The 22,140-nt window shown below is 41.8% G+C and overlaps 2 protein-coding genes and 1 non-coding gene across 3 annotated transcripts in view; 1 reads left to right on the top strand and 2 right to left on the bottom strand.

The window, feature by feature from the left end:
* The first annotated feature begins 174 nt into the window (after nt 1–174).
* Nucleotides 175–13,716, top strand: PDZD9 (PDZ domain containing 9). Its single transcript, XM_069486837.1, has 4 exons — nt 175–205; nt 1,904–2,083; nt 6,434–6,623; nt 12,709–13,716. The coding sequence occupies exons 1-4, from the start codon at nt 175–177 to the stop codon at nt 13,100–13,102; spliced, it is 795 nt and encodes a 264-aa protein (XP_069342938.1). The 3' UTR covers nt 13,103–13,716.
* A 403-nt stretch (nt 13,717–14,119) lies between these two features.
* UQCRC2 (ubiquinol-cytochrome c reductase core protein 2) overlaps nt 14,120–22,140 on the bottom strand; it is a 28,415-nt gene continuing 20,394 nt past the window's right edge. Inside the window, exons 12-14 of the mRNA XM_069486836.1 lie at nt 20,902–20,978; nt 15,756–15,909; nt 14,120–14,372 (exon numbers count right to left, since the gene is read on the bottom strand). Of these exons, the coding sequence (XP_069342937.1) occupies nt 14,289–14,372; nt 15,756–15,909; nt 20,902–20,978 (315 nt within the window). The 3' untranslated portion in view covers nt 14,120–14,288. The remainder of the gene's footprint in view (nt 14,373–15,755; nt 15,910–20,901; nt 20,979–22,140) is intronic.
* Nucleotides 20,096–20,203, bottom strand: LOC138394919 (U6 spliceosomal RNA). Its single transcript, XR_011235436.1, has one exon. It is a non-coding gene; the product is annotated as a U6 spliceosomal RNA (small nuclear RNA).

Genomic DNA, 22,140 nt, shown 5'->3' on the forward strand with positions numbered 1-22,140 from the left:
GACGGCGGCGCAGCGCCCCCTGGCGGCCATCTCGAGGCGCGCAGCCCACGGCCCCCTCGTCCCTGCGGTCAGCTCAGGGCTCGGGCGCCTCCAGGGTTCCAAACCGTTGGGAATTGGACCGACTCCAGCCTCGGCTCCGGGAGGCCCTCCGGAGCCGCCCGCATTTCCGGGGCCATGGAGAGGTCCACCCGCAAAACCAGAAATGGTACCTGGGGAGTGGGGAGAGGGCGATGCCCTGGGGACAAAGCCTTCCTCACTGTTCCTCCTCTGTAAAATGGCAACGTCACACTCTTTGCCTGGGAGGTGACCTCTTGTTTATCAAGGTCTAATTTCCATACAGTAAGATCCACCCCCATCCCCCACATCTTTTAGAGCACAGCTGTACGAGTTTTGACGCGCATACAGCCACGTGGAACCACTAACTCAATCCATAGGAAACAGTTCAACCGCCCCCCAAATCACCTTGCCGCTGCCCCTTTGCAGCCAACACTTCCCCCACCCCAGCTTTTCATACACTCCCCGTCTGTTTTTATAGTTTTGCCTTTTCCATGGAGAAGGTCGTGAAAATGCATTCATATAGTAAGGAGCCTTTTGGGTTTGGCTTCCTTCACTTAAGCCCGCTTATTTTTGAAACTGGGCTTCCCAGGAGGTGACATCATGAGCACACTGAATTTGCAAGTTGGGGCTGGAACCAGTCAGAGCCTGCCTAAGATGTGACTTCTCAGTATGCTTAGAAACCAGGCGCTCCAGAAGGGCATGGCCTGCCCCAGATCCTCCCAGAACCCTGAAGGGTCCCTGAGGATAGTATCTTTTTCATACTACATTGTTTTATTTTCCAGACAGAGAGCATCTGTGGTTTGGGGGAAGGTGAGGGTTGGAGCTGGGCTAGGACCTTTGTTTTGAGGAAAGGGCCATAAGTCCCGCCAGCTCCCCACAGCTGGGGGCCAGGATGTGGGGGAGTCCCTTACTCAGTAATGGCTCTAAAAACTCCACAGTCATGTAGGCTTGGCAAGTTGTAGTTGTCAAATTGTCACTTGTCCTTATGGAAAAGAGTTGTGTGTGAAATGCTGGCAAGGTGTGATCTCCCCAGATGCCTCTTGGGTACTGAAAAGGATTCTCCTAGAAGCTCCCTCTCTGGAAAATAACTTGTTGTTTTAAATCAATCCTCAGTCCTTGAAACTTTCCTCGTGAGATTTGGTTCTATAGAAAACATTTTTCAACTCCTACAACTACCCATTGTCCCCAGGGCTCCAGGTGTCTTCCCAAGTGCTTTTTGGTTCCATCTGCTGTGCACCTCTCTACTGTCACTGCCATGACACATGCCATGGCCCTTTCTTTCTTTCTTTTTTTTTTTTTTAAGCCAAGTTAAACTTCCAGACCCCTTCATTTCATTTCTTTTCTCTCTCTCTCTCTTTTTTTTTTTTGAACAGAGTCTCACTCTATCGCTTGGGCTGGAGTGCAGCGGTGTCATTATAGTTCACTGCAGCCTCAAACTCCTGGGCCCAAGCGATCCTCCTGTTTCCATCTTTTGAGTAGCTGGAACTACAGGGACGTGCTCTGTTGCCTGGCTAATTTTTCTATTTTTAGTAGAGACGAGGTCTCGCTTTTGCTCAGGCTGGTCTTGAACTCCTGACCTTGAGCAATCCTCCCGCCTCGGCTTCCCAGAGTGCTAGGATTATAGGCGTGAGCCACCTTGCCGGACCGCAATAGCCCTTTAATGGTCCCATTTAATTCCCAGAACAGCTCTCTGAGGTGGACATTTCTTATCCTCATTCTACCGAGGAGGAAACAGGAATAGGGAGGTTAAATAAATGCCCCAGGGCTCTGGCTTCAGAACCCTGTTGACTACTGCCGTGCTGCTGTCTTGGTGAAGGACTGAAACAAGCTCCCCTCTTTCTATCAGAAAGACAAGTCAGCCTCAAGGTCAAGGCATCTGTGCACAACTTGAGCAAAACGCAGCAGACCAAACTCACCGTGGGCAGCCTGGGATTAGGCCTGATCCTCATCCAGCACGGGCCCTACCTCCAGATCACTCACCTCATTAAGAAAGGGGCTGCAGCGAAGGACGGGAAACTACAGCCAGGTGACTGTGCTCTCCGCATGCCTCCCTCCCATCTGCCTTCAGGGAGACTTGAGTCATGAGGTTTCAGTGTAACCATAAGGACATGACGACACTGGTTGAGAACTTTCTATGGGCCAGCCAATTGCATCACTTGCATAACTCTCCCTATTGGGTGTATTAATTCACTTAATTCTTATAATAACCCCTCAGGTAGCAATGTTATTATCATCCCCTTTTATAGGTGAGCAAACTGAGGCTCAGTGAGATTAAGTTCCTCATCCAGGTTCACCTGCACGTTGCGCGTGTTATACAAACACAGGCACGGTGACTCCAGAGCTTATGGCTCTCTGTGCATGCAGATTTTTTTCTTTTGGAGGCAGTATTAATCACTGCTGACATTTAGATGCATGATCTCATTACATTCTCACAACCTCTGAGGGAGAGTCTGCATTAAACCATCTTACAGACAAGGAATCAGGTATTTAGTAACTTGTCCACAGTCACACTGAGGAGCTGGGATTTGAACCCTCTCTGTCAGACTCTAGAGCCCATCGTCTTTACCAATAGCACCCTGCCTCTCTTTGGGTGAGTGAATTTTCCATCCAGTTCTACATGTGTTTTCCGAGTTCCTGGCCTGAGCCTAGGGCTGTGCTCTGAGTGGGGAAGCCACAATGGATGGTGAAGTGGTGAGAAGGAAAAACTGTTTTATGTTAGCTGGCCTGAATTCAGTCCCCTGCCCTGCCACTTTCTAGTTCTCTGACCTTGGGCAAAGTCACTTAACCTTTAGGCCTCAGTCATCGCATCTCCAAACTGGGATAATCCCATCTTTGTCAGATGTTCTAGAATTTGATGAAACAATTTTCATGAAAGTGCTTTTAAAACTAAAGTTTAAAAAGCTATAAAATTATTGGCAGTAATTTCTGTTAGGCTGTTATTACTTACAGATTCTCTAGACTTGTGTCTTTTTTTTTTAATATGAAAGATGACTGAGATATAGGAGTCCCAGTGGATTAAACCACTGGTTTGCAACCCTAGTTACCTATTAGAATCACCTGGGAAGCTTTTAAAACTAAGACACCTGGGCCCCATGTCCCCAGAGGTTCTGATTGGGATAGGGAAGCTCATGTTTTAAAAGCTCCTTATGTGATTCTAATTTGCAGCTAGGTTGGAAGCAATAGATTAAAGAAGAAAGTAGATAAATTACGCTTTTATGGAACAGTTTGCCTTACCTAAAAATTCAAAGCGTTTCCCCCACATATCACTACTTGGTGCTGGGAAACATTGCCAAAAGGAGAGTTCTGGACTTCCTAGACCAAGAGAACTCCAGGACAGATCCCATGGGCTTTTCTGCTTCTTTTCCTCAGCTTCTCTGGGGTCAGATGACAGATGCTGGTGGATGATCCAGGTACACAATCCCAGGTGCTCGAGTGAGACAGGAGTATGCCTTCATGCCTGTGCCACAGAATCTCACGTTGGAGCCACAGTTAGTGGGCTCTCTGAAGTCAGAGGCAGTCTCGAATTAATCTTTTAAATCCAGGACTTAAGGCTGGGTACAGTGGTTGGCACCAGTAATCCCCATCACTTTGGGAAGCCAAAGTGGGAGGGTTGTTTCAGGCCAGGGGTTCAGACCAGCCTGAGCAAGAGCGAGACCCCGTCTCTACTAAAAATAGGATAATTAGCCAGGCGTGATGGCATGCACCTGTAGGCCCAGCTACTTGGAAGGCTGAGGCAGGATTGCTTGAGCCCGGGAGTTTGAGGTTGCAGTGAGCTATGATGATGCCACTGCACTTTAGCCCAGGTGAGAGAGGAAACCCTGTCTCAAAAAAAATAAAATAAAATAAAATAAAATAAAATCCAGGACTTATCTACAGTACTGGTACATTTATTGTGTCTGTGCTTAATAAATGAATAATAAATGAGTATTTGTCCCGGCCACTGTGCAAGATGTTTTCTTTTTTTTTTTTTTGAGACAGAGTCTCACTCTGTTGCCCAGGCTAGAGTGAGTGCCGTGGCATCAGCCTAGCTCACAGCAACCTCAAACTCCTGAGCTCAAGCGATCCTACTGTCTCAGCCTCCCGAGTAGCTGGGACTACAGGCATGCACCACCATGCCCGGCTAATTTTTTCTATATATATTTTTAGCTGTCCATATAATTTCTTTCTATTTTTAGTAGAGATGGGGGTCTCGCTCTTGCTCAGGCTGGTCTCGAACTCCTGAGCTCAAACGATCCGCCCACCTCGGCCTCCCAGAGTGCTAGGATTACAGGCGTGAGCCACCGCGCCCGGCCTGTGTTTTCACATCTATTATCTAGTGTTTGCAACACTCCTGAAATATAGATAATGAAATATAGGCATTGAGAGATGAATTAACTTGTTTTTCAATATACACAACTAAGTCTGGGGTCGGAGCTAGGATTTGAACCCATGTCTGCTTAGAAAGCCCATACCTTTCTAGCCAATTGCCTAATAACTAGAGATGAGATTTTAATACAGAAATCCAGAGCTCCACGTCTCTTTGTGACAAGTCCACCCCTCCAAAGTCTCTGTAATTCAGTCATTTTTGACAATGAGTCTGAGATTTTGGGAGGCGATAATCATAGAAACTTGCTATTTCTTTGACCCTACTGCCTCCCATTATTTCTCATCCATGTGCTTTAAATTTCTCCCCTTTGGTGTTTGCTGATAGGGTTTCTTCTTGATTTCCTAATTTAGTTTAGTGTTAGCGTATTCTAGCTAAACTTCAAATTCCTTTTTGGTCAGTATGGCTTCAACAGACTCTAATACCCAAAAAGTCTTAAGAAATGAATGTGGCTTTGACAGTAAATACAAGTCATGTACTGGCTACTGCTCTTCCCAGGCCACATGCATCCAATAAGCATTTCCTGAATGCCCGCTGCATGCAGGCACCCAGCTCGGCACTGAGGGTGTAGTCAGTGGTGAGCCAGGCAGATGTGGTCCCCACCCACAGGCAACTTAGGGATCTTACACCTTCATTGGGAGAGATGAAGAAAAATAAATAAAATCTGTTTTTCAGCAGTGGCTTGGCTGCTGCAAGGTTGATTTAATATACATAACTGAGACAAAGTTCACATAATGTCATTCCTACAGCCCCTTAAAACAGAAAACAAATGTGTAATGAGGTTGGTGTTCATAAATACAAAATTGGTGTATCTCTATGAAGGGCATTTTTTTTTTTTTTTGAGACAAGAGTCTCCCTCTGTCACCCTGAGTGCAGTGGTGTCATCATAGTTCACTGTAACCTCAAACTCCTGGGCTCAAGCAATCCTGCCTCAGCCTCCTGAGTAGCTGGGACTACAGGTGTGCGTCACCACGCCTGGCTAATTTTGCTATTTTTAGTAGAGATGGGCTCTCGCTCTTGCTCAGGCCAGTCTCACAACTCCTGAGCTCAAGACATCCTCCTGCCTCAGCCTCCCGGAGTGCTGGGATTACAGGCGTGAGCCACCTCGCCCAGCCCTGTGAAGGGCAATGTTAATATCTATTGCCAGGGTAATCACATTCATACGCTGACACGTTTGGTTTACAGCCAGAACGGTCAGGGAATTAAGCTGTTTATTTTCTGCCCTCTTGATAAAAGTCACCCTATTACAACATAATTAAACAGAATGCCAAGCCATAGCTTTCAGCTATAAACACTCCTTTTAATAGTAGGCAAGAGCTCCTCTAGTGAGGGTTTTTTTTTGCCATTGTAATTAACCTCCCTAGGATGAGCAGCTGTTTCATGCCGCACAATCTGCAGGTAGCCTTGTTTCATTCTCAAGTTAGCTTTAGATATTTGGTGGATTTTTTTTTTTTTTACCCCTAGCTACTTCTTAAAACCAAAGTAGAAGGTTCTTTTCCACCCTTCTAAGTATTCACTTTCTTGAATTCTGGGAACTTTTGTTTCTGGTCGGATTTACAACTATGGAAATTTGTCCTTGGCATCCTTGGAGGCTTTTTTGGGGAGCAGTGCAATTCCTGATTTAAGCCCAGTGTTGCATCAGAGCTGGTCCCTCTCTGTCCTACATTGCTCTAAAGTAGGGGACCTAGCTGTCAAATCCATTCTATCCAGGACAGTTCAGATTATAAGTGGTTTTTAGCCTTTGTCACACCAAGAACTTTGGAAATGTCTCAAAAACATAATGTCTACCATCACACTGCTATTAAGAAACATCTTGCATGCATTCTTCATTATGCACAGGCCACTCATATTACAGAGATGAACATCTTTATTAAATAAAGGTTGATGCCTGGTTTTGGTTCAAAATTAACCAAGAATATGAACCCATAAAATACTTCACAGTAAAGCCAAAGATCAATATCGCCCCTTTCAACCATTATCTTAGTTCTGATAATTTTTTTTTTCACTCTTCAGGTGATGTTCTGATCAGTGTTGGCCATGCCAATGTATTAGGATATACTCTACGGGAATTTTTAAAGCTCTTGCATCATATCACCATAGGAACAGTGCTACAAATCAAGGTTTACCGAGATTTTATTGACATACCCCAAGATTGGCAAGAAATATACGATTTAATCCCGGAGACCAAATTCCCAGTACCACAGTAAGTAGTTCACTTTAGGAATTCTTTGTTACAATACAGAACCCCAGGGGTCTATGAGGTACAGGGTCCTGGTTTAATGTGAGAATTACCTAACGGTAAGGACCATGGTAGGAAGCGTTGGTGACACTGCCGGAATAATTTGCTGGTTTTTGGAAAGGACAATCTGTGGGATCTACTATGAGGCAGCATGATAAAGGCACCTTGGAGTTAAACAAGTCCCCCACTGGGAACTCTGTCCCCACACCTACCTGCATTGTGCCCCTCTTTCCCAAATCAGTCCTTAAAACGTTAGTTGTGAATCCTATTTTCTCTTTTGTCTTTTGCGTATTCAACTTTTTTCTTTCTGGGTCCTTCCCAATAACATTTAAGCCTTCCTTTTAAAGCCTCTCCCATCTTAGCAAACCCTCCCTCAACTCCACTCCCTCTCCCTGCCTGCTCCAGCCACTGCCCTGTCCCTCGCCTCCCCTACCATGCTTGTTGGAAGAGCTGGATTAGACATCTCTGTCTCCTCAGGACACATCAGTGTTTCCCAGACACTCCCCAACCCAGCTCAGTCTGGGCATGGCTTTCACCCCTCGCCGAGAGGCCTTTTCCCAGGGCCACCCACAGCCTTCATACTGCCGATCCTAGTGGACCTTGTGTCTTGATCTTACTTGGCTTCTGAGCAGCCTTAGACACTTTACAACTTCCCACCCTGACTCTTCTTGAAATACTGTCTTCCCCAGGCTTCTGTGATGCCACACTCCCCTGATTCTCCTGTTGTCTCTGGTCATTTCCTCTTGGTCTCCTTTTACCCAACTTTGGGGTTCCTCAAGGTTTTGTTCCCTCGGCTCTCTTCTCTAAATTCCCTAGGCAACCTTCTTGACGCCTGTGGTGTCTATAAACTATCGATACACTAATCACGTCCAAGTTGTGTTATCTCCAAACTTGCATATTTATTTTATTTTTTTAGAAACAGGGTCTCGCTGTCTGAGCCACGCTGGAGTGCAGTGGCACAATCATAGCTCACCGTAACCGTGAACTCCTGGGCTCAAGGATCCTCCCGCCTTGGTCTTCCAAAGTGCTGGGATTACAGGTGTGAGCCACTGTGCCCGGCCCAAACTTATATATTTAAACACCTGCTTGACATATCCATATGGTTGTATCATAAACAACTCAAATTCATTATGCTTAAAATCAAAAGCGAGCTCACCAGTGATCTATCTACCTTCCAGTGATCAAGCCAGAAATGTAGGGCTTGTGCTTGATTTCTCTCTCTCTCCTCCACCCCCGCCCCCACCAATCACCAAGACTTGTCATTTTACCTTCTGTCTTCTCACAAGTGTCTACTTCTCTCCCTGGCCATTGTTACTGCTCCAGTCAAAGCCACCATTTGGTCTCTCCCCACATCTACTCTTGCCCCGTTTTTATTCTCCACACAGGATGATCCTTTTATTGTTGAGCCTAAGAATACTGAGTTGTAGAAATGCCCCCTGTATTTCTGGAGACAGGATTTGATTTCAGAAGTCAAATAAGGCTTTGCCTTAAGGAAAAAATAAATGTGTTAGTTCAAGAGCTGCCTCATCTCAGGAGGGCATCTTGCTGGTCAGTAGAAGCTGCATCTCAAGGAGACAGCTGTAAACTGGGCCTTTGGTTCTCACCTGTTTTGAAAGACAAGGCAGGCCTCCCTTAGGACCAAAGATTGCCGGTGCTGCTGACAGGTGGACCCCCGGAGATGAGAGCTAATCAGATAGATATGCTATTGCCCAAGCCGGGCCCAGATGGAACCATGTGGTTAAAGTAATTAACACAAAGCACAGCCCATGTTGACTTCTGGGATCATCTCTGTCTCCAAGAACACAATCACCAGAGCCAAGATGTCTCTGTTTGTTGCTAAAGTAATAACCTTATCATAAAACTTAGAAGTTTGCCCCAAGACGATTTTATAACCCATTGTTCCCCTGGTTAGAGTTAGTTAAAGGATCTGTAGTAGCCTTTTAGGAGACTTTGACCCTAAAGCAAACTGCCTGTTAGTATCAAAATCCCGTTGCCCTTGGCAACCGGAGCCTGTATGTACCCTATATAATACCTGTGTGGAGTTTCAGTCGGGGAAATATTTGATGCGGGTAAAATATTTCCATCCGGATACCCTCCTTTATCTATTTTCATAAACTTTTACTTTATAAACTATATCTTTGGCTCTATGTATTATTATTGCCATTACTTTATATTTTTATTTCTGTTTCCTACTATATTTTTCATCCTTTGCGATGACCCCTGCCTGAGAGACCTGATCGGAAGAAAAAACCTCTTTGCAGGGAGCGTAGCTAACTCCCTGCAAACTGGCGTAGTCAACTTAGAGATCTGATCAGAACAAAGAGAAAAGGACCTCTTTGCGGGGAGCGTAGCTAACTCCCCGCATTTTATAATGCAAATCTCATCATGGCATGTTCCTACAAAAAGACCTTTTTGTTCTTAGGATAAATGCCAGAATCTTTGTATTGGCCTACAACTTCTCTCCATGGTTCTGCTGGCCTCTGCATACCATTCCAGCTTCATCTCATACTGCTCTCCCCATCCCTCTCCAGCCCACTGTAGCTTTCAGCTTTCTGCCTTGTGTTGCTTGTCACCCCAAGGCCTTTGAACTTCTTTTTCTCCATTTGAAACATGCTTAGAACTCTGCCCCTCAGTACTCATCCTTGAAGGTTCACAATGCACTTTCTCCAAGAGGCTTTCCTAAAAACAGGCCCATCTGTCATATGCTCTCAGCACTCTTGTGTATCTCCTTCACATTTACCCCAATTTTAATTAAATCATCTGTGTAATCAATTGTTTACTGTTTTCCTGGGAGAATGTAAACTCCACGTGTGCAGACTGAGTCTGTCTTGCTTAGTCAAAACTCTCATAGGATTTTCATGTGGTCGATGGCTCATTTATTGAAAGAGTGAGTGAAAAACTGAAATCCAGCTTTGAATCTCAGCTGCTTCTTTATATGTAATGCAGAAATAATAAGGAATCTTCTGAGGATCAGATATATGAGGAAATGTTCCATAGAACATGAGAGCATGTAGAATTTGAGATCCTTTTCTTACAGTGACAAATTCCGTGCTCTGATGCAAGAGTGGCTCTTAATAATTCTTTCAGGATTTCTGAGCACTATTGCACATTTGCTTAGTGGGATGCACTAGAAGAAATATCTAGGGACTTGACAAAGACTAGAAAATGACCCGTATTACATAAACTTACTTCAGAGACTCCAGCTTGTGGCCCAATGGACTGATACGGCCCACAGATGTGCCCTGCTCAGCGCCCACAGAATTTTAAAAACCCGTAAGAGCAGTCACCCATAGAGAGCAAGGAAGATACACGGGGACCAGGGGCCAGTAACAGTCTATTTCTTGACCTGGGTGGTGGTTACCAAGGTATTTATCATTGTTTTCATTAAACTGTTTTTCATACTTTTCTGTATATTTCAGAACTTTATAAATGAAAAATACTTGTATTAGTTGCCAAATTTACAAATCTAAGATTTCAGGGAAAGAACCCGGATGGATGTCTGGTTTCTCCTGAAAAATCAGAAGATGGGCCTGCATTTCCACGTGGTGAGCGTGGGCCAGACCCTGGGTATCAGCTGTCTCCTTCAGATCAGACTGAGGAAATTTTTTCTCCCAGTGACCAAAGCTATCCTAACTTGATTAAAAACCATTAACGATAATAATGAACACATATTCATTGCTTACTATGTGGCGGGGACTGCAACAAATGCTTTACAATACAGAAAAGGAAGCCGAAGCCCAGAGAGGAGAGTGTAAACTTGCAGGTGGCACAGGGCTAAATGGCACAGGCCTGTCTCTAGAGCAGCAACGCTCAGTAAGAACTTCCTGCGGTGGTGGCGACGTTCTTTCTACATCTGCGTTGTCCCATATGATGGCCACTAGCCACACGTTGAAATGTCGGGACTGCAATGGAGGAGTGTTAAATGTTATTCCAGTTTAATCAATTTAAACTTAACAGGCCGGGCGCGGTGGCTCACGCCTGTAATCCTAGCACTCTGGGAGGCCGAGGCGGGTGGATCACTCAAGGTCAGGAGTTCGAGACCAGCCTGAGCAAGAGCGAGACCCCGTCTCTACTAAAAATAGAAAAAAATTATATGGACAACTAAAAATATATATATAGAAAAATTAGCCGGGCATAGTGGCGCATGCCTGTAGTCCCAGCTACTCGGGAGGCTGAGGCAGGAGGATCGCTTGAGCCCAGGAGTTTGAGGTTGCTGTGAGCTAGGCTGACGCCACGGCACTCACTCTAGCCTGGGCAACAAAGTGAGACTCCGTCTCAAAAAAAAAAAAAAAATAAAAAAAAAAAAAATAAACTTAACAGCCCCTGTATTGGAGAGCACAGCTCTAAAGCCTGAGCTCTTAACCGTTTGATTATAGAATAACTATGTTCTAAGCATTTTCATTAGACAGAGGAGTTTGAGATTCGTAATATTAAAATCTAAGGATGGCAGACTGACCACTCAAAAGCAAAAAGATACACACAGAGAGAACAACACAACTTCAGTATGAGGCTAAACCCACCAAATTAAGGAACAGTAACACGCACGTTCTGAATCCCTTTCTTAATTAAGCAAAGTACTTCTATCTAACGCACTTCGGTAACGTATGTGGAAGGTGACAGGGAAAGGGAAGAAGGGAAAGGAAAAGGCTTTTTTTTTACAAAGTCGGTATGATCTTCTTTGAGAGAAAATGGCACTCTGTGCACACTGCAGAGAATATTCCATACAATGCTCTAGGCAGGCCTAGTGGTATAAAAACTTGTTTCTAGCCAACCCTGACCTCTGCTGGCTTGTGGCTTTATTACCTAATGCCAGTTCAATAAAGCCAGCCCTACTACCTGTCTTTTAGGGTTACCTAATAATACACAAGGAGACCCCTTGGAGTCTGAAAAAAAAGTAATCTGCATTTTTTTTTTCATCCATGTGCTATTCAGGAAGACCTGGATGTGTCTGAAGGCAAACTGTTCCCCTCCTGAGATTTTCTGAATCTCTTTGCACAGCTGAAAAATCACACAATTTAAGGATAAAGAAAATCACACAATTTAAGACTAGTGGCTCTCAGTAAAAATGACTCAGTATCAATCGTTTATTACTAGAAGAGATAAACTTTAGGGAAAGCTGTTCAAATTCTTGGAAGCAAATCAGACAGGCAGAATGTCAAGGGTGTCAGTGATAACACTAGCAAGTCTGACAGGTCAGGGGGTGAGAATGTACCAGAGGTTTGTAATGAGAAAGATCTGGTTTTGATTCTACTGGGCACTAGCCAGGATGGAGGCAAGCAGGTGACAGCATTTGTTCTGGAAAGTATTAATAATAGCGAGCACAGGTACTGTAGGCATTAGAAAAGTTCAGAAGCTTGTAGCTGCCAGCAGGTGAGCATCACCCAAGTTTCAATAATCAAGAAAGCCAATAGTTGGGGAAAGTAACAAAAAAAGCCTTTAAAGCTTTTGGATGACAACAGAGAAATGGAATAGTGGATGACAGAAGACATCTGGTTAGAAGGGTGTTCTTCAAATTCACATCTGTAAACCCAAAAGAGAGGCAAAGAATGCTGCTCTGTGTGGCAGCGTCGGCAGAATAAAAGACTGAAAGACTTATGGATGGCGAGCACGTTAAAGATCCCCGAGGCCCACTATTTCCTGAGTCCCCTGGAAATCAGTAATGTCCTCTGCCGTTACCATGGGATCCACGAGAACAGAGTTCTCAGGAGGAGATGGCCAGGTTGAACCTGTCACTCTAGCTGCAGTGAAATTAACCCACCTTTTAATGCCTCTTGACATTCTGGTCAGCAGTTTGGGATAAGTCTGTGGCAAAGCTTTTTAAAGTAGTGTGAAATAATTTAAGGTGGAATTTGATTTCTGTTTAGGAACAGAAAAAAAAAATTAAAGGTACTCTTAAAAACAGAAAGACTTCAACGACACAGAAAGGTAGCGTTCAGGCTAAACTGTATCTTTTATTAGCAAAAGTAAGTTATAAGACATCTTGTTAGGGGATCATAAATGTTCAGACATTAAGAATCCATTATTTCATTCACTATTCTTTTCATTTCAGCACACCAAAGAAAACTGGGCAGGCAAAAGATGAATCTTGCACAAGCAGTGATGACAATGAAGATGTAGTTTTAGATAAAAGACTTAAACACTATAATTATTCACGGTCAACTGGGCATCACTCTGCAAGGAGACCAATATCCATCTCCAGAGAATGGCATGGATATAAAAAGAAGAACCAGACTATTAGTGTAGGAAAAGACATTAACTGTGATGTGATAATTCATGGAGATCACAAGAAAGAAGTGAGAGCCCCTTCTCCATACTGGACCATGGTGAAGCAAGACAATGAGAGCTCCTCCTCCTCGGCTTCCTCAGCCTCAGATGCATTCTGGCTGGAAGACTATGCCCAAGTTGAAAAGGGCAAAGGTCAACCAGTGTCAAAGGCTGATTAGGCAGTGGTTTGCAAATCTGTGATCATACAAGCATTTATATCTTGAAATCATCCAATTTTTGTGCATCACCAGGTGCAGGTTTGCTATACTTACAGTAATATGTACACACTTACCAAATCTCTCCTATGACTGCACTGTAAAGCCTTCAGAGACCTCCCTCAACGTGATTATCTAAAGACATCCCTGGGGTCTTGCAAGCCTCACAAATTTTATTCTCAAAATAGTAACATCATTCAAATCATCAAGACTCTTACTTCCTGTAAAGAATTTCTCATCTTTTAGAAAATGCAGTAGAGGAACCTAATATCAGAATGTCTGAACATAGAGAACTTCACTTAAATACCTCATTTTTTTCTTTAGTTTCTCTCTCTCTCTCTTTTTTTTAAATAAGTCTAGAGATCTAATTTCCCTTCCCCCGCAACTTCAAGAGCCCTACTTAAAAAAAAATAACCAAGATTCACTCTTTGGCTAGCTGTTCACATTACAATTTTTTGCCCTTTTTCAACCATACTTTTACTTTGAATGTTGCACTGAGAGTTTTCTTTCTTTTTTCTCTTTTTTAAATGTATACCATGGAATACTATGCCTCGAGAGTGCATTACTTGAAAAAGACAGGATAGAAACAGACAAGGGAGAGAAGGAAAGGAGAGAAAAACCAAACTCTCCCAATGAAGATAAATCAGACATATAAAATGAAGTAATGGGAATACAGAGTATGATTGATAGGGAATTTATGTTTTTCAGAAACAATTTTAATACAAAGAAGGCAAAAGTGGATAAAAACCAGACCACTTAACTGTACCCCAAATGACAGATTTTGAACTTGCTTTTATCTTAAAAAGCCACTGATAATAATCTGGAACTATTTACCCTGATAGTCACTTGGCCTTAATTTTAATAATTTCTGATGCTTTTGTACTCAATTATATTCTTTTGTCTTTTATAGCATCTAAAACAAAGATATCAGCATACAATAAATACTTGTTGATTAACTGATTAGGAAAAATGCAAGAAAAATTTAAACAGAATGCTTTATTGACTTTAGGTCATCTGGGAAGAATTTATGCTTTAAAGTATTTTACCTCATTAAAAAAAGATAAATATATTAGAGACTTCTGACTTTCATATGTTTGCTGCTCGGGGCAGAGAGAATGTTCAGCTCTCTCCTGTAATATGTGCTTCAATATTACAACTCATCAACGAAAGGTGTATGTCCCAAATTTCCACTTGCTGCCATTGACTTCTGGCCAGAAACAAACTTCTTTGCGGCCTTTAAACAAACAAACAAACAAACAAAGACAGTTAACAGAAATAACAATAAATGTCATCAAGTGGATAAACTTATTTATTCTGTCATTTCAAGAGTTTATGTATAGGACATTCTAAACCAGCAATTCTATAATAGTCGCTTGTGCAAATTAACTACGAGATGCTGGTGTTTATTTTAATATGTGACAACGAGGGAAGGAAGCTCTGCTATTTTTCTGAAGGTTCCACCATACGTGTAACTAAGTGAGCAAGAGCAGTGCTCTAGAAAAGAGGGCAGCTGTTAAAAGGGGGATAAAGAAAACTTCATGACATTGCCAAACAGGGCAGCAAGGCTTCCCGCAGGGCTGTACTTTCCCATGTCTGTATTACAATGCCAAACTATCTGGGTCAATCCAAATACATTGATTGTTAACTGAATAGTCAAACTTTATATCCTAGCATTTTTTTGCACCAGTACTTCAAGTTCAAAGCCTGGTTGTTTAGGTTTAGTGTAATACCATGAGGCAGGTCTAGATAGAGCTACAACCCCCACATTATCTCAGGCCTGCTTTTTTTAATAGAGAAGAAATGGTGTTGGAGGCAGCTGGATGGGACTCCCATAATGATGGTATATAAGGTGAGGGCAGCCATTTGGAAGAGTAAGTAACGATGAACTTAGAGGCCAAAGGAAATCCAGCCAGGGTTACGATCTTGAAATACTCTTCTTTTTTCTAACCCTATTGTCCCTATATAAGGTAGACCTGTTGGTGAGAAGATGGTTGAGACTTCTACAATGGAAGGCAAATTGGCATTTTTAATGTAGAAGGGAATGGGAAAACCTACTGACTTCGAGTTGATTCTGCAGTTCATATGCTTGATAGGCACAGTAGGGAATACAAAGAAGTACAATAGTCCTTGCCCTCAAAACAACTCAGATCTTGTAGAGAAAAATAATATATGTGAGAAAAAAACCCAACAGCAGCAGCAAGAGCAGGAGAAATGTCTTAGGCTGAGAAGAGTAAAGAAAATCTTGAGATGCTGGATAGTGAAGGATTGGCAGGACAGAGTTTATTTCTTGTCGGTGAAAAGGAAAAATAGCAAACCTTACTATTTAGGTTGAAATCATATGAAATTGCCAATATTTCAACTCTTCTTGATCTCTAAGAATTCAAAACAGCTTAACCTAATGGTAATTTATTTGAACAAGGAAGACACAAACACCCTTGATTTGATAAGGAAGCTACCTGCAGATCTGATGGCAAGGAGCCCTCCTGCCTCCACACTAGGTAGACAGGCATCAAACACAGGAATAGCATACACAGCCCGAGGACACTTATATATTCTTTCTGCAATTGGATCATTAAAGTTAAGTTCTCTGCTAAATCATAAGTTTTCATTTGCTTACATTTATGACATCAGCATTAGCCACGGAATCAATCTGTTGAAGGACTGTGGATGGTGGCACGTAAGAACCAGCAACTAGAGCCTGGGACCCAACCTCATCCAGGAAACCCTCAGAAGACTCCACTGACATTAGGTATCCAGCTTTTAGCTTGTTCCTGTTCAATAAAAGACAGGAGTTAGTTTTACAGAGCAAGGCAATTTTTTTAGGGGTGGGAGGAAGCATGAACAACAAAGCTTTATTTAATGGATGGGGGAACAGCGTGTCGTCCCCCTTCCTGAATTCCCCAAGAAAAACACTGCTCCCTGCTCTGGAACATAATAAATAATAAGCCTGAATGGAAGAAATCTCTTCAGGGTTCCAGAAGTCGCTAGTGAAGGCCCATCCTGTGCAGTTCGGCTTCTCATCTGTGGGTCCGTATGCTGCTGCAGATTTGGGGAGGACAGCTAGAAAGGTTCTTGACGTTTCCCAAGGCCTCTGGATCCAGTTGTACAATATGGATCCTCTGCAAGTCACTGGCTAGTAGTAATGGCATGTTCTTTCTGCTGCCCACTGACACAGCGAGGAAGATCTCTTTGCTGTCAGTGACAGGGCTGCCATTCACTGACGTGCAGATGCTCCTCAACTTATGGTGGGGTTATGTCCCGATAGACCCATAGTAAATTGAAAATACTGTAAGTCAAAAATGCATTTAATACATCTAACCTACTACTGAAAATCATAGTTTGGCCTAGCCTACCTTAAACGTACTCAGAGCACTTACATTAGCCTACAGTTGGGCAAAATCATCTAACATGAAGACTATTTTATAATAAAAGTGTTAAATATCACATGTATTGCTGGCGCAGGAAGAGATCAAAATTCAAAGTACAGTCATGTACTGCATAATGACAACTGGTTAGTGATGGACCATATACACAATGGTGGGCCCAGAAGATTATAATGGAGCTGAAAAATTCCTATTGCCTAGTGACACTGTAACATTATAGCCCAATTATTATTTTTTTAAAAATAAATTTAGTGTAGTCCAAGTGTTTATAATCTACAGTAGTGTATAGCAATGTCCTAAGTCTTCACATGCACACACCACTCACTAACCTACCCAGAGCAATTTCCAATCCTGCAAGCTCTATTCATGGTAAGTGCTCTATACAGGTGTACTATTTAAAAAACTCTTATACTATATTTTAACTGTACCTTTTCTGTTTAGCTATGTTTACATACACAAATACCACTGTATTACAATTGCCTTGAGCTGTATAGTACAGTAACATGCTATACAAATTTACAGCCTAGGAGAAACAGGCTATACCACATAGCCTACGAATGTAGAAGGTTATACCATGTAGGTTTGTGTAAGTACAATCTGATGTTTGCACAACGAAGAAGTCACCTAATGACTCATCTCTCAGAACATATCCCTGTTGTTATGCAACGCATGACCGTATGTTGAAATTGTGATGGTTTTGCACCACTGTAAAGTTAAAAAGATCTTAAGTTGAACCACAGTAAGTTAGGGACCGTCTATATTCTAAATCTGCTCTCTGGCTGCTAGGGTGTGCAGGCCAGGAGTCTTGAAGACTCTGTATCAAACTTGGGGGTCAGGCCTGGAGCTGGTTTCATCACAGACAACTCCAAATGGTCCACAGCAGGGTAACAGTGTTATACTGTCTTGACCTTTTGCTTTTGTGTTTTTTTTGGTATGAACTGGGTTCTCTTCTTAGATAGAGAACACCTTTTAACACTTGCAGTTTGAAGATTCTAATGTTTATTTTCTTCTTCTTCAACTATCACTTCATCCACTTATATTACCTTTTGTGTTTGGGCAGATTTCAGGGGTGTCTCAATAACTTCTGCTATTAATTCTGTGATATCCAGGCCAGCTGTTGCTGCCTCTTCCAAGGCCTGTTTGTTTCTTCCAAGGGTAAAGTAGTCAAGCCAGTTCATCTTGGGCCACGGAGCAAGACAATTTTAAAATGCGGTTCCCCAAAACTCTTTAATATGATTTTGGTATACAGGCAAACTAACAGCTTAGAGTGCTAAAGTCCTTCATTCATTTCTTTATTTCATCAAATATTTTATTATTTATATTACCATTTGGAAAACTGTCAGTACAAAACTATACTAAAACCTCAACAGACTGCCCTTTGATTTTAGACTAGAACTTAGATCTAGGTAAAACCATTTTATTTATTTTTTTTTAGAGATAGGGTCTTACACTGTTGCCCAGGCTGGAGTACAGTGGCACGATCATAGCTCACTGCAGCCTGGAACTCCTGGGCTCAAAGTGATCCTCCAGATTAGCTAGGACTACAAGCATGTGCCACCATGCTGGCTAATTTTTTAAAAATTCTTTGTAGAGAAAGGGTCTTGCTATGTTGCCCAGATCGGGCTTGAACTCCTGGTCTCAAGTGATCCTCCTGCCTTAGCCTCCCAAAAAGTACTAGGATTAAAGGCATGAGCCACTGTGCCCAGCCTAGGTAAAACTATTTTAGTGTGAGGTTTTGATTAGTGAAGTTAACTTGTAGCTCCTGATACTTTTTTGTAGCGATAATTTCAGGCACCTCTATTAAAGAAAGACACCTACATGGGTTCTTAAGGCATTGTTCACTCGCAGAATGTTGTATGTTGATTTTATATATATATTTCCTCCCAAACACTATCTCAATGAAGATGGGGCGTGGTGGGGAAGAATAGCACAGGTCTTGTAAGTCCCAGAAGCTTAAATATGGGCACAAAAACATCAATTTGAAATAAAGCAAAACAAAATCCAATTCATAATTCTCGCAGAAAGAAACTGTTATTCCTTATAAAACATGGTGTTCAATAAGCACTTGAGTTATTTAAACCCCAAATAAACTATCATCCTCTGGCACTCTATAGCAAGACTTCCATTTAAACATAATTACAATTTAATGCAGCAATTTTACCACATTGTCAGCTTAATTAAAAAAGGATTTTACCTGCAATAAACTTTAGCAAAAGGTTATTAGTTTGTCCCTACAGCAATGATACTCGACAGACTGCATTTTGTTTTTTTTTCTCTTTCACTATAGTAAGACTAAGAGTCTTATAAGAAAAAGTATCAATTCTACCAATATGGCAGAAAACAAATATATCCTGACATTAGTAAGCAAAATTTCATTTTCTACATATTGCCATACCTTGTAAGCACTATGCTGCACTTATTAAGAAAATTAATTTTGGCCGGGTGCGGTAGCTCACGCCTGTAATCCTAGCACTCTGGGAGGCCGAGGCGGGTGGATCGTTTGAGCTCAGGAGTAAGCGACCACCCTGAGCAAGAGCGAGACCCCGTCTCTACTAAAAATAGAAAGAAAATTAGCTGGACAACTAAAAAAAATATATATAGAAAAAATTAGCCGGGCATGGTGGCGCATGCCTGTAGCCCCAGCTACTCGGGAGGCTGAGGCAGGAGGATTGCTTGAGCCCAGGAGTTTGAGGTTGCTGTGAGCTAAGCTGACGCCATGGCACTCTAGCCCAGGCAACAGAGTGAGACTCTGTCTCAAAAAAAAAAAAAAAAAAAAGAAAATTAATTTTATTAAATAAACAAGTTTTTCTTAAGTTAATCCATTGTTTCTATTTATTCTCATCATGTTTTGTTCTGGTACAAGCAAGGAGAACTGCCTCCTATCAATCCTTGGTTCCATGTATACAATATTTAATAAATTGTGTTGTACTAATACAAGAGATGTAGTTTTGTAATGTGTTCAGTAAAACTAACAATACTAACGGGAATAGAAATGACTAGAGTTATTCCATCCTGGGTTGTAATTCACCCTGTCTTACTTCCCCTGTGGGCAATACTAAATGATCATAAAGACTAATTGAGCTGCAGGATTCACATTTTGAATTGTGCTAAGTAAATGGAGTCAAATTTAAATGTCTTAAAGTGCTGTATGAAAATGCAGGCTGATTTCCAACTTTGTCCGAAGTCTCTTTGTTAGAGAAACTCTCCGAACTACTAATGAACTGGAGGTGCCGTTAGCACTTTTAACATCGATAGTGGGAATTTAAAAATCACCAGATAGCAGACAAGTATTTTAGTCTTTCTTATAAAAAGAATACAAAAGAAAATCAATCCCCCATAACAATAAGATGAAATAAAAAAAAAAAAAAAAAAGAAAGAAAATCAGGTCTCTTTTTTTGGTATAAATCATTCCAGAAAAAAGAAAACAGAAACAGCCAATGGTTATTGCGGAATAGGCATTCTCATATACCAGTGGTGTGATTATAAATTGGTACAACCTTTTCAGATGCGACTTTGATTCATTTGGGAATCTACACCAAGAAAGTAATATGAAATACAAAATTTTTTTTCATTTATACGGAAGGAACTCTTCACAAATTTGTATTATCATCCTTGCATAGGGGCCATGCTAATCTTTTCTGTATCGGTCCAATTTTAATATGTGAGCTGCCAAAGTGAGCACCAAAAATGTCTTAAGCCCAAAGATATCCTTTATAGTTTATACTTTCAAACTGCAGAAAATATACAAGTGTATTTTGACAACACCAATGAATCTTGTTTGGACAAGTTTTAGTAATCCGAATAAAAGGAAACATCATCATAATGTTTAAAAAAGAGGAATAATTGGGAGGGAATCAGATCATTTTTGTCTTTTCATTTATAATTTTCAAATTTCTATTAATATAATAAACATGATAAGATATAACAGTATACAGTCAGTCCCCAACTTACAATTTTTCAACTTTATGAATAGGTTTATTGGGACACAACCCCATAGTAAGTCGAGGTGCACTGGGACATAAATGGTGGTTCAACTTATGATTTTCTGACTTTATGGTGGCTTTATTGGGATATTATATGCATTTTCTACTTAGGATATTTTTGACTTATGATGGGTCTGTTGGGATGTAACTTCATTGTAAATCGAGGAGCATCTGTATATATGATATTAACGATTATGTTTAAAAAATGATGGTCAAGAAAATAAGCAAAATGTTAACAATTATATCTGTAGGTGGTAGGATATGGGTGTATTTCCCTTTTAATACTTTTCTGTACTTCTCAGTCCTTATAAGCATATACTACAACATTGTTCTAACTAGAAAAGTATAACTTTCAAATGACTAAAATATGAAACATACAGTTAATACTGAAACTTACTTGGCAGCTTGCACATCTGTATTGGAAAGGTTTCCTTGAGCAATTGTTTTTACTTGATTATAGGCAGCCTTGATAACCTAGGACAGATAGGTAAAAGTTGGTCATCTTTGGTCAGTGCCAGTCTCCCGCAACAATCAAATGCTCCTCTAGTAAGGCAAAAACACAGGATGGAAGGTTAGTGCCAGAGAAACAGGAGTGTCCATTCAGAATTCTGTGGTCACTATATGTTCCTTATTCTTCCTATGTTCCACAAAGCAGCTGTTTGTAGAACTTAACAGTTTCTAAGTAGCCAAGCTTCCTCCAAAAGTGAAGTGGCAGAGGATGGCTGAAGAGGATGGCTCTTCCTTTAAGGGAGAGCAAACACATGGATCTCTAATCACCTTTAAAGAATAAGCACCTCTTAAATTTCCCCAGACTTTCACAGTGTCATGCAATTAATACTGCTATCTCTTACTATTCACTAAGAAAGTCGTGATCCATACACACCCAATTTGCAAGGCTTGTCCACACTTGCAATGCCAGAGTCTAGAAGGAATCAAGTTCCAGTGCTTGGGTGCTGGGTAAATATTTGTTGGATAAATAAATTAATAAACCTGGCCCACAGTTTTCTCCATCCCAACCCTGGCACCACTCTGGGTCTGTTACTTGCTATTCTCTCTGATCATCTAAATTCTAGGACCTTGATTTCCCCTTCATTTTAGCTGCCCATTTCCATAGCCACATCCCAGGCCTGAACATAACCTAGACTTGCCCTACCTCTGAAACCCTCAATTCCAAGACCCCCGACCTCAGTCTCTAATCATGCTGTCCTTATTGTTTCACTTTATCAAGATCTCTCACTCCTTCATTTGCCCATTTTCTTTCAATTTTTCAGGCCCTCTGGCTTCACTTCTCTATCTAGCCTAGATCCATGAATTGTCCCTTCGGTCACTCTTGCCAGTGCTCCTGACTCCCTTGCTATCCCCTCATGCTCCTGACCCGCTCGCTTTGCAGGATTCCAACCCGGGACTAAGCCTACTACCTGCCTCCTCCATTTCTCTAGTAAACTAGTAAATGCTAATGAAGGAAAATTATAAAGCAGACCTGACTGTAGTACGAATTCATTATCTCTCACTTCAAGGAGACACCTACCCTGCTGGTGATGCCCATCTAGCCCTTCATTTGTCCCAAACCTCATTATTTTCTTTAAACTTTCCTTCCTTCTCTCAAAACACAGCTCAGCTTCCTACCTCACCAAGC

The sequence above is a fragment of the Eulemur rufifrons genome, chromosome 14, assembly GCF_041146395.1.
Source record: "Eulemur rufifrons isolate Redbay chromosome 14, OSU_ERuf_1, whole genome shotgun sequence".
Lineage (NCBI taxonomy): Eukaryota > Metazoa > Chordata > Mammalia > Primates > Lemuridae > Eulemur > Eulemur rufifrons.

What these genes read in the sequence shown, in the direction of transcription:
- PDZD9 (XM_069486837.1), top strand. Translation starts at nt 175, where the DNA reads ATGGAGAGGTCCACCCGCAAAACCAGAAATG. An exon ending in GGACGGGAAACTACAGCCAG is followed by an intron (nt 2,084 to 6,433) that starts GTGACTGTGCTC and finishes TTCACTCTTCAG; the next exon opens with GTGATGTTCTGATCAGTGTT. An exon ending in ACCAAATTCCCAGTACCACA is followed by an intron (nt 6,624 to 12,708) that starts GTAAGTAGTTCA and finishes TTTTCATTTCAG; the next exon opens with CACACCAAAGAAAACTGGGC.